Raw genomic sequence first — 13204 nt, 5'->3', positions numbered from 1 at the left:
ATCCAGACCTTTCATGAATCTGGCAAACGATGAAGACATTAGCCTTTTCCTAAATATTTTACTGGATTTTCTGCTGACACTATAATTAAACCAGTATAACCCAGTGAGTTATTGGCTCCTAATTGTCTATATTTCATTTTTTAGAAACAAATCTAAAACCACTTTCTCAATGCCTGTAAGTGGAATTGGACACATCTGTTTAGGCAGAAAAACACACATACTGTACACTAAGCACGATAACACCTAATGTTAAATTGCCAGATTGCCAGAACAGTAGCAGTCAATTAATACCTGACAGCAGCAGGGAGGATTCACTCACAAAGAAGTGCCCAAGCAGATGAAGTATGTGTGTTACTGGTTACAAAAAAGGATCAAAGTCCATCCAACTACAACAAATTTCATTTTATATGCACCCAGACAAAATGAAAATTGATTGTCGAACATTTTCTAGTATTGTCTGACAGACATTTCTCACGCTGTATTTTATTTATTTATTATTTTATAATAATAAATCCCACTGAGTTACTGAAAGCCTGTAGTGGAGGCGTCATAGAGTATATAGACACACACACACACACACACACACACACACACACACACACACACACACACACACACACACACACATACACATACACACACACACAAACACACAGGGGACATCTGGCACAACTAGAGTCTATGGTGCCATAACAACACAGTCACCATGGAACCACAGGCTTCCTCCAGAGCACGGCAACACACAGTCTCATTAAAAATGATAATAATCTGATCAACCAAAATCAAACTACGGGACCAGACCTTTTCCCAGAAGTTAATACAGGGGAATTTCAATACCAGTCCTGATCCATAAGCCCAGGGTTTCCCTTCATGCAAATACCATTACCATATATGGAGAGTGCTGAGCAGCTCTGGCTCCGGGTACAGGAAATGGCTGGGTTTGATTCAGTATCATAAGCGGCACTTTTCCCCTCGTTTCTCCCTTCTGCGCCATTCTCCTTTTCCACACCAGGATCCGACACGCAGTCCACCATGTGTTAGAGGACTACATTTCTGCTCTGCCCTCTGAGGCCAAATCTGGACAAAAGCCATGAGAACGAATACCTCTCTTCTAAAATAGGAAGCAGCTAAAATCATTAATCACTCTGCACCACAAGTCTGGAGAAATCGCACTGTTTCGAAGGGAGAAAATGACTGAGGACAAATGTGTGCAGCTGACCACATGTGGTGAAGGGGAATCAAACACTGGTGGAATCACACTGGTTGAGTTTCTGTACAGAACCAGGCCGAGTCTGCTGGCTGTTGTCATGTGTTAGCTAGAGCCTCTGAGGCTGAATCTAGCTTTAAGAACACAGGCTTCTTAGCACTCCAAGGCAGACTAGTACTGCAGGTCATATACTGAGTGCAACTACAAGGAAATGCCCACAGTCTTTCAGTGGATGTGACTTTGACTTTGGCCAGGAACGGAGACACCCCATGTCTGATAAGCCCTCACGTGTTAGATTAGCGGTGTCACCATGTACCAACTTCCTTGACCTGATTTCTATAAACAATGCTGACTTAAAATGTCATGCTCCGAAAACATGCTCCCTTACACATGTCGTCTATTTCTTATATGCACTTGTGCCTGTGTAACAATATATTACTGCTGTAATCTGTTGTTGCAGCCAAATCAAATCTCAGACTACACTTTCCTTAAGAAGAATTAAAGAGCAACTGGTGGTCAAACAGAAGACGATGCTCTTGTTCAGAGATGGCTGTGGATGCAGGGCACTGAATGATCCGACTGTGTGATGAAAAGGCTGCTGGTGAAAGAGCCAAGAACAAAGACCCGAGTAATCTAATTTGGTAAACACGTGTCACAAATCAAAGCACAAATTCAGGATCATTCCAGTCACGGTAAATGAGTCCAAAGAGTTTCCAAAGAGACTCGCGCTCTCAGAGCTTTGAAATTCATTTTGCTTTATGTTTTAATTTGCTGAGCAGATGACTTTTTAATGCTCTCATTAATACTTCCATTTTTCTCATTTCTATAATGAGGTTTTGCAGAGTAGAATTCATTTTTTATCATTAACAGGCCAGTCTGTGGAGACGAAATCGTCACCTTGCCATCAAAATTAAAAACACCAGACTGGAAATCAGTTCCACAACACAACAATCCCTGCTTGCAACTGTGTTATCACAGCCATATTGTATCTATTGTACTGTAAAAAGGGCACTCAACCGTCTGCTTTGATAGATAATCGCTACACAGTCTGAAAGCTTGATATATCAAAATGAAGAGCGAGCAATTTTACAAAAATATGGTATCTTTCAGAAAACGGGATGTATAATTTGCAAACATTGTAAACATGGCACATCTATGTCATGGCTCACTCTTTTTGTCTCGTACTACTACTGGACACTATCTCAAAATACTACACAGCTATAATTGCTACGAAGACAATCCACTCTTGAACTGTGCCAAAAGAAGCCAGGAAATAGCTCCAACACACACTCACACCAGTAATGTGTGGGTTGATTTTGACTGATTTCCACCTACACACACACACACACACACACACACACACACACACACACACACACACACACACACACACACACACACACACACACACACACACACACACACACACACACACACACACACACACACACACACACTCTCCTCGTTGGAATCCAAAACACATGTGGCTTGATCTAAACTAAACAGCGCTTGAGGAGGTATCACTCTCTAAACAGCATTTCCACCTGGTCTCTGCTGCTCGCGTTTGCACTCTGTCCAAGGTCACTAACTATGTGTAATCAGACCAGATGCAGAAAAAAGTGCTGACTGAGACAGTTGGCCTTTGCAAGAGAAGACAAACAATGATGAGAGACAGAGTAGAACGTCAGGAGAAGACACTGTGTGTGTGTGTGTCAGTGGACCAATGACCCACAGTGTGAAGACACTCTGATCCAGTCTCAACTTCTAAAGGGATGGGATGCCCATGAAGGTCGCACTGAGGCCTGTGCGCACACACACGGATGCACAATAACACACATACATGAGCATCCTCCTGTAAAGTGATGCTGAAAACTCCAGATGAGGCTGGAGCTTGATTAAAGAGTAAATGCACACTGAATTACACAGAGCAGAAAACTGCTGCTGCACAGCTCCCTCTGAACTGAAGCTGTTGATAAATGATGAGGTCACACTAAAGATGGAAAATAGATATATTTATATACACTCATGAACTGTAATCACATGTGTGTAGACTTTCATTTGGGCCATATCCCTCCACAATTGCCATTTTTAGTCAGGATATTGGGGCATGTCATTGTTTTTTACTGTGTTAAAAATGGACAAAACTCTGAGGGAGCATGACACCCCTGCAAGATGCAACTCTGAATATTACTCATCGAGGTTAAGTCCAAGTTCCGCTGCAGCTTTGATGGTCTTAAAGTCAAGCAAATCCATGCAGAAGGGGGAGAAAGAAAGCAACCTGTTGCTTCACCTGCCACCAGACTGAGGAGGAATGTCTCAAGATCTGTTCTGATTATATAAAGAAAAATGTAGCCTGCAGCCTCAAATATGAAAGATACACTGTGTCTCTTTTTAAGCATGTCACCGGAATACTTATTATCCTTGACAGCACTGGTGAATTGTTCTGCATAATCCAGTATGAAAAATGTTCCTAGAAAAACTTTAATCGATATTTCAGTGTCCTGGAAACGACTTAAAATTGCAGATTCAAGCACATCTGTCCAAGGCCAACATCTGCTGTGACATCACTGACTGGGGTTTGGCTAAACGGTGACACAACCAGCTTTCTTTTTTCAGTGCTAATACACCCTTTAAAAGCAAAATTCCACCCAATATAAATATTGACATTATTCTACCTGCTAGCTCTACTCTTTGCTTCCTGGCTGCTACTGCAGAAACTGAGCTTTAAACTGGGATATAAAATCCAGCAGTGCCCAGTTGATAATGAACTAGGCTATGCATCATTTTTGTGTGATTTCTTACACCAAAGCTGTTCACTAGAATATAAACTTTGATTTCAACTGAACATGTCACCTCATGGTTCCACAGCCAATGACCCACTGACTGTCTGAGTCGTCAGATCTGACTTCACAGTGACAGCACAGAGTCAAGTGTACATAATCAGACATCTGACTTAAGGAACGAGTGGGAAAAATTCACACATACTGATTGAGTCACAAAAATTGTAAAATGAATGGCATTCCTCTTCCAAAGCAGGTCAGCGAAGCAGTCGCTGCAGTGATCCGAGCCAAGACTCATCAGACTTTGCTCTTGTCAATCAAAACAGCTCTGCGCTGGCAGTTACTGTCATTAACAACAATTAATAATTTCCTATCACTGCAAAGGCTTTGATCCAAATTCACTGGAAAGTGCCTTCACAGGAAATGCGAAATGTAAGGAAACGTGAGTCATATTGAATATAAAGTTTTTTTGCTCTTCAGAACTTGAACAGTGACGGCAGTCACTTGCATGTAATTGGGACAACAGTATAAATAATGCAGACAAACAAGCCTCATTCTTTGTTTGCATGTCTAAATGTCTCACGCTGTTATGGATCTGAGCTGCTTGAAGTCACATATGAGGAAACAATGAAAATACATATATTATTGTCGGATTTGGTAACATGAGCAATGACTGGTTGAAATGATGTTATAATACTGAGCCTGCAGGGCAGGGCTGAGCGCCGTCCCTCCCACAGAAAGAGGACACAATGATCAAGTGTAAACTGATCCTGGATGACTTCTAACACATCTCAAACTGAACTACACAAAGCTTCAGCTTTACAGTGGCAGCACTTTTCTTTATCGGAGTATAGTAAAAACATGGAAACTTGAGAGCTGCGCATTTTAAACGTCTCAATTTGAACTGGTCTCTTAAATGGATGACAACAGCAACAAGGCTGCTAATAAAATATAATATCAAAGACGATGCGGTTTTGGGTGGAATTGAGCTGAAATCCAAGACAAGAGACATGTCACAAAGCTCTGCATTTTCTTTTTAAAGCAGCCTCAGTAGTGGTTGAATGTAAACAAACCATCTGCAGTGGAAACTCATTCATAGTCGTGCCTTGTGCCACAGCAGGGTCTCAAGTTTCAATCATTGAAAGCCAAACTAGCATCTTCCCAAGTAGCAACTGAATACACCCAAGTACATGTTAGACACAAACTGTGCGCTCTCTCAGTCTGACAGTGAAGAGGGAGGAGAAGCCTGGCAGAGTGGATCATGTTAAAGACAAAGCAGAAGTTGGTTTGGTCAAACGCCATCAGACATGGAAGTGCTCTCTGTGTTTCCTGCAAATCATGAAATATATGAATACATCTGTCACTTCACAGAAGGTAAGAGAAGAATCGTGGACTCATCAAATAAAAAAAACAACTAATTTTTAAAAAATTCTCTCATTTAGAAAAGCAGGTTATTAACGATTCACCAAAGATGGCTTTGACTCTGTATATAGCTCAGCTTGTGACCGTACAGTGGTGCCTCCAGCATTTCATAGTGCACCATGGACACAAACTTCCTCTGGTATCAGCACTAAGGAGCCTCAGCCTCCTAAAGAGTTTCCAGCTAACAGAGCAGTTGTATCCCAGAACAGAAGTCCTGTTTCTGTTTTTTTTTTTGGAAATCTAATATCTCTATTAAAGCAGATAAACTAGAAACAGACCTCCTGGACTCAGAGTCACAGTAAATCTCACACCAAATTATAGGAATTCTTTCGCTGTGGGCCAGAACTGTTTGAGTCTCGAGTACAGTGCTGAAATTGGTCAAAGTTACTGTAACAACAGAGTTTTTGGCTTATTTAAAAGCTCGAGGAGGCTCGAACAAAGAGACCAAACAGAATTATGACAGGACAAGACCCACATATTTAGAACTGTGAAGGTGCGCTCGCGTTGCCTACTGCAGCCTCATCGGGTGACGGGGTGTGGCACATGCATTTGATGAATAGGCCATTTAACGATTTTATCAACCCCACCAACAAACACAGTAATAATGTAGCTAAAAGAATGACTCAGCTGTTACGTTCATGCGCTGACTCAAAACAAATCACTGAACAGCTTCCCAGTGTGTGGTGCTGGCTGGTGCTGCACACTGTTACCGCCCTAATTAAAGAGAAGTGCCAAAAGTGTTAAACAAAAATACACACGGTGTGCTTATAGATGTGTTCATTAGGACTGAGTAAAGAAAATGAGCCGTCTACTTTGAAATGAAATTACAGGTGGTGACTTCAAACAAAAGTTTGATTTGCTTCCTTTGCTTCATGTCAGTAATTTATCTGTCTTTTATTAACAATAACAAGTTTTCTGAGTGCACAAAAAGGAAAAGTTGGACTCCAATCAGAGACTTTCTCAGTTTTCTGACATCAAATTCAGAAAAAGCATATATTTGCAAAAACCAATTAAGTTGATGAGAAAAAACATTAAATTCAGTTGAGTTTATGTCAAACAGGACCTGGTGGATGTCTTGTTACTTGACACAGTCGTCCCAGTTGGAATGCACAGGAGGATGAAGTTTACAAGCCAAAGGGTCCGAGAACCAAAACGTGTTTTTTTCCTGTTTCAGTTTGTTTGTATTAGTCTTGTTTTGACCCTCGCTGCTGCAAACATCCGCTTCACTCACTAATGTCTGAAACCCAACGCTGATCGAAGTTGATGTTTGTTTTGGCCGATTGGTGAAGTAATATTTGTAAAAAGAGAAGCCCACGTGGAGAATAGAAATGGCTACATGATAACATTATCTTTGATAACTTTGCTTCTGACTAACATGGAGTATCCAGCCAATTGATCAACATGACAGTCTAAGGAAAAAGATCACGTCCCCTCAACGAATCTTAATTCATACTCTTCACTCTGGAGTTTGTGGATGAAAATAACCTCGAGTTCAGGAGGGTACTATTCTGACAGACCACTCGCTGCATGATTCCACAGTTAGAAATGCACTGACTCAGCCCTGCCGTGGGACATGGGCCAAAAAGGACAACTAATTCAAACCATCTAATTTTGACTTTGTTTCCAGTCAGTTAGTTCACGTCTTTGTAGAGAAACACAACAGCTGACAGTCCTTTTAAAAGCCTTGACTCAGTTCTCTCCATTGATGACTGTCTACCATTCTGTGACTTCTTCCCACATGGTTTCTGACACACATGTGCAACTTGAACTCCATACAACGTCCCTTGGGTGAATAAAAGTCTCTTTTTTAACTGATTTAAGAATCAAAAACAAAGATGGCCTCCCATTTTTACTCATCTCCCTAATGTTCAATCCATTAGCCCAACCATGAAATCGCACACTTCTCTTTATGATATAACTGACATTTTATTTCCCCGTGCCAGAACAGTGTCTCTAAGAAAATAAGCTCGAACAATAGCAACGTGCAGGCCAAACCTGCCGCAACTGACAACATAAAGACAAATGAGGTCTCCAGTGAACAGTGTGAGAGGGCTGCCACTGGCTCAGAGGCCAAGCACTGGCTGGGATATGACGATGGGAAGCTATCAGAGCAGATAACCAGAGCACAGCTGCTGGAGTGTGACCTGTTCTGTGCACGATGAGGAACGTCACGCATGCAAATAGGCGGCGATAACAGGACACTGCTTGGCTCTAAGAACAAGGAACTAAGCAGTGTTTACTGGATCATGTTGACAAAGATAAGGACATCTATGATTAAGCTAACGTATATTTTACTTTATTACCTGTTAAAAGAAAAGAGAAGTCAGGCACTGAGTTGGAAAGAATGGTCTAATAACAGCTGAGCACAATGTTTGGGATGATGACGTCCAGCACAGACACGAAGATGCCAAAGATAATTTATCAACTCTTATCAAACAATTCCATCTACTGGAAGGCAGACATCACTCCTGCTGCTGCGATGTTCACCTGCTCAACCACAAACACAAACTCTACAGATGCAATTTAAATTTCTAGCATGTTGAATTGAGCTAAAAATGCTGAAGCTGATGGGAATGCGATGGGTCATTGGTTACATTCATGACCCAAAGTAGTGGACGAATTAAATGCTTGACATGATGGTGGCGCTAGATGAAAAGTGAAGTTCTTAGAATTGATCCTGAAGCGGATATAAAAGTATGCAGCAAATTTCATGGCAAGACACCCAATAGTTGTTGAGACATTTCACTCAAATCCACAAATGTCAGCATAATGTTGGCGGAGGAAAAGTCAGGGGATCACCAAAGTTAGCATCACCAAACGATCCGACAGTTACTGAGATATTTCAGTCTGGACCAAAGCGGTGGAACAACCGACCAAAACGTCTAAAATGTGATCACTGTAATCACACCAGCGGATGTGTGATTACATCTACGCCCCACAATGTCTGCATGAAATATTACAGCTTTGTCACTATTGGCCAGAGAGGAGCAAGTCGAGTGATTCTCTGAGGAAATGTGTCACGCAGCACTTTGAATGACCTCTGATCATCTGGAGCAGCTGCATCCTCTCATCATTAACAGTGAAAACATGGTGGCCGAGCCTGCGGAGCTGCAGCAGAGTAGACGAACGGTGCTACCAGGCTTATCTGGTTGGTGGTCATTTTGAAAACAAGGCTGAGGCATGCGTACAGAGCCAAACTGTGTAGCCACGGGGTACTCCTGGCCACAGGAGGTGGAGCACACACCGCTCAGGGGGCACAGTCAACAAACTGAGTAACGAGGAGAGCAAACCACTCGGTGTTCCTCATCTCACAACTCCCAGGGTTCAGACCATCACAATCACAGAAACACTGAAGGCCTAACTGTGACACGATGATAAAAATTTGCTTTTATTGTAAGTGACAACATCCACCAATGATAATGCTTCAGGTCCTTCATGTTAAACTCATTTTGGATTAAACAACAAAAACCAAAGGTGTCATCCCACGCTCTCTTATGCCCCTCTATGTAGCCAGAGCTGACAGCTTCAATAAACAAATGAAGAAATGACTGTAACAATAAGCAATATGTTTTTAATCCAGACTCTGGCATCATGTGCACAGAGAGACTGGTGTAGTGAGACGATATAGTGCTTTAATAATAAAAAGAGCTGCTCCATGCCTGAGTTTTAAGACAAAAATAAGATATTTGGGCCCATTAAGAAGATGAGGTAAGTGATGGAGTAACTTCCTGCGACGGTGGAATCCATCGCTATAAGACTATAAAGATTTTTGTTGCTGGATCAACATTTTTCAACAAAATCTAAAGTAAAAACATTGTACCACATCTGCTTGCAATAAATCCGAAAATTAAATAACAAAAGTAATGGAAATGTTGCATTTCCATTGAAGATGAAAAAAAGACAGTTGCAAAAAGAAGTAAAAGCAGACTTGACTGAAGTTCAGACTCATACAAAGTGAAAAAAGCTCTCAAACTTGATGCTAGTTGACAACTCGAATTTACAATGTGCAATTCATATGTGTCTCTTATCCGGAATGATTTACAAGTGCTGCAGTGGAACAAGTCAACACTCATGAAGTCCATCATCACAAACAGCAAAGCAATGAAAACAGAGTTGCAGCTTCGTAACAAAGACGTATGGAACTGATCAAGAGGAGTGTGCGAGTGTGCTGAACCACAGCGACAAGCCTAACGAGTTCCCCAGGTCCACAGAATGGGTGTTCGTCCTGTTTTCAGAGAGAGGGCTTGAATTCCTGAGCAAATCTCTACAGCAGTGATGGGTTTGAAAATGGAGCGCCAGCTTTGAAATGAAGGGAGAGGGGGGTTACTCAGTATGCACCTCCCTGTAGGAGAAACTAATGCAAACCATCTGCCGTCATACCGACTTGCTATTCAGCATCTGGCAAAGAAGGAACCAGTGAGCGATGCTGGTGTCTGCTACTCCAGTAAAGATGACAATCAGACCATTTTCTGTCTCTTCTGCTCTGTACATGAGCAGATAGTCTGCTTCACCTCTAATATAAAAAGACACTGTAATGACAAAAGCTACAATGGGATTGTATTTATTTTTAACCAGACTTCCCTCCTTGTCCTTTAAGTTTCTAAGTTTTGGAAACGTGGAAAAAGCTCCTTTATGCTGGCTGCATATTATGTAACCTTTGTCCTTTGGGTTTGTCCCTGGGCAACCCGACCTACAGGTTCACTGCAGATGGCAGAATGCTAGCAGGTTTCAGTCCTACCTGTTTTAAATAGACATTGTGTGCATGTGAACAAAGCCACAGGTTTTATGATGCCATAAAGCATGAAACATAGCGCACACAGATGTGGGATTATTCAAGAGCTTCATAACATAAAGGATGTTTGTTTATTCTTTTCATTTAAAAGGTCTTTCTTTATATTCCTGAAGATTTGTTTAAACCCAAAAACAACCTTAGATTCTGTGTTCTTGAGACAAATGCCTTCAGGTGAAAGTGATGTCTCCAATAACAAAGAAGCAGACATATAGTCGCAAATTAAAATGTGTTAAAAAGCAGCATTACAGCTGTATTACTGTGTCCAACAGCTGAACACTGTGGCTGGAGGAATTGTTGCCAAAACACAGTGACAAGGCCACACAACCTCCTCCATAACTTAGCTCTAGGCGTGTCTGCTGAAGGGATGCCATTTAGTAACCAGGAAAAACCTGTAATGCGCACAGACACAGACACAGACACACACAGCAAGCTGCACACATACTGTACAGTACACACACTCCACCTGACACTTGCTGCCTCTTCTTCCAAGAATAACCGGTTCCTGGGAATGGCCTGTACATACATACCTGATGTTTCTTAAGTGGCATTACACATCTCCGTGTCACTCAAACAAGTGAAATTCAACAGCTCTGGGTCAGTAGTTTCTAATTACTTTCACTGCAGCCCATAAAAAGTCTACGACTGTCAGAGGGGACAGTCAGGGAGGCAGAGACACACCGAGGTGACTATTACTGATCGTGGGATTGAGGATAAACATGGGCATAATGGCTAAAAAGTACCCCAACAATGAAGGAAATACCAACAATTACCACGTAAAAATAGTTTTTCTCATTTTTCAAAGGAAAAAATAAAACTATCTGCCATGTCAAGTCACTGAACTTGGAGTTGAGTATAACTTTAGTTTTATCTAATTAAAAAAGTGTGAAGAAATAACCATAACAGAGCTGACACAAGAACACATGTTCACTTTGTGGACTATTCAATGGAGGATAGTTGATCATTCATTACATTTGTGGGTTTTTGTTTGTTTGTTTGTTTGTTTGTTTTACAACCACTGGACCAAAAAGGCGACAATACTGTGATGCGTTAACGATCTGTGGGTTAAATATTGGGTTATATGGGCTGTATTTAATAAGCAATCTCATGATATCAGTGTAAATATCACTCACCATCCTCTGTCTTCAACAGTCGCGGTCTTCCCTCTCGTATTCCCCGCGATCCAGCGCAAACCTCAGTGAAGTTCGCACTGTTTAAAAAAAAAAAAAAGTCGTGAAACCTAAAGCCAAGAGGACAAATCCAAAAAGTTCACACAAGATATTCCCGATAAATTCCTGAGAGCACGGATGCGGCTCCTCAGCGGTGTCCTCCGTCCATTGTTGCACAGTCCGACACTGACAGCAGCGGAGCAGCGACTAACACACCAGAGCTGGATGATGATTTACGGAGCGAGCGAGCAGTGCCCTCAAAAAGCTGCTCTAAAACATGTAACAGGAAACAGAGCCAGAAGGTCCAATCAAACGGCCCTGAACGCGGCATGAGCTTGAATATTCATTAGGTACTGGAGTGAACGAACTGAGCATGCGCAGCTTTGGGACTTCCTAACAACAGACTCCAATCTGCGCTCTTTTCACTGTCTCTGATGTCCACAACATCCTAAAGTACATCATTGTAGGCTACAGTGTAAAACCTAAGATTAAAACTATTTTCCCATATACATTTTGTTGTTATATTTGCCTTTCTTTCTTATCTGTGCATAGGCACCATCTATTAGACTTTTATACCAGCATTTATCCAAACTTATTTCCCTGTGCTTTGAAATGTAACTTATCCATGCCAAATTAAGTCTTTAAGCTCATGTCAAGTCCAGAAGCTGTTTATCAAAGAACAATATTAGAGGGCATTTTGCTTTACACACGCTGCTTGTGGAATAATCATTTGAGCTTCACACACGGACGGGGATCCCAGTGTCTCAGTATCACTGTTATGTATCCAGTTCATGTCACTTTGATTTATAACAGTGTTTATCTTCATTTAAATCAGGGTTGAAAACGTTATTATTTGCTACAGCTTTTACTTAAAGTAAATGTATTTGCTTAATGGTTTTAATCATTCTAAATGCTAAATTATTGCCTTTTACTGGCTTCTGTTTTTGATTTTCCTTCAATTGTATTTTATTTTTATTTTTCTATTCTCTTCTACTCTCTTTCTTTCTTTGAAATGTATGATTTTAATGTATTTTTATGCTTCTGTAAAGCACTTTGAATTGCCTAGTGTATGAATTGTGCTATACAAATAAATTTGCCTTGCCTTGCCTTGCCTTGCCTATGAGACTTCAGATAATCTATTAGTACCCAAATTCTGAACAGCAGCTCTGTCCTGCCTCCTCCTCATACAAATAAAACTGCAGCTCGGAGGTCTTTAGGAAGTCTGTTTTGAAGCGCATGGGTGGCACTGGTATCCACTGCTCTCAACCAGTCTACAGCCAGACTGAGGCTCGTCTTGAAATGATGCTGGGCCACTCTGTGGGTGTAACCTGTCTGACCGGCTGCCACTGCACACACCAGATACATGTGTGTGTGTGTGTGTGGGTGTGGGTGTGCTGTTGACATATTTTAGATGTGCTTTTACATCTAAGATGCATATTAAATAACAGTACGAATAGCTCGCTGCAAAATGTTTAGGGCTCACTGGATTTATGATCTGAACAGGAAGAAAAACAGTGTTTCCGCTTGTATTGGCAGAAGGCAAAGATATTACAGGTATTATACTGTGTGAATAATAGATAAATAAAGTAGAATTCACAGAGCTTTGGTGCAGTGTTTTGTCGCCACCCAGTGGACATTTTAGGATAAGACAGACATTACAAAATAATGTCTTTTCTATTTTCCAGTTTATTTTAATTTAGAGCAGTGATCACAGGAGGGCATTCACCAAGAGAATTACATTATACAAACATGATGTCATGTGAGGACATTTGATTTATGTATATCAAGCAAGCTTCAAATCAAATTTACATGCATTCACCAATGACTATGGAAAGAA

General features: G+C 41.2%; 1 protein-coding gene across 2 annotated transcripts in view; it reads right to left on the bottom strand.

Annotated features, from left to right (window-relative positions):
• The window catches only part of myo1ea (myosin IEa), a 47531-nt gene extending 36112 nt beyond the window's left edge, over positions 1-11419 (bottom strand). For both annotated transcript variants that reach the window (XM_070976284.1, XM_070976200.1), the window contains exon 1: positions 11332-11419. In XM_070976284.1, coding sequence (XP_070832385.1) covers positions 11332-11334 — 3 coding nt within the window. In that variant the 5' untranslated portion in view covers positions 11335-11419. The remainder of the gene's footprint in view (positions 1-11331) is intronic.
• Positions 11420-13204: the final 1785 nt, after the last annotated feature.

The sequence above is a fragment of the Chaetodon trifascialis genome, chromosome 1 (assembly GCF_039877785.1).
Source record: "Chaetodon trifascialis isolate fChaTrf1 chromosome 1, fChaTrf1.hap1, whole genome shotgun sequence".
Classification (NCBI taxonomy): Eukaryota; Metazoa; Chordata; class Actinopteri; order Chaetodontiformes; family Chaetodontidae; genus Chaetodon; species Chaetodon trifascialis.
Note: the sequence above shows the minus strand (reverse complement) of the source record. Positions and strands in the feature narration are given on the sequence as shown.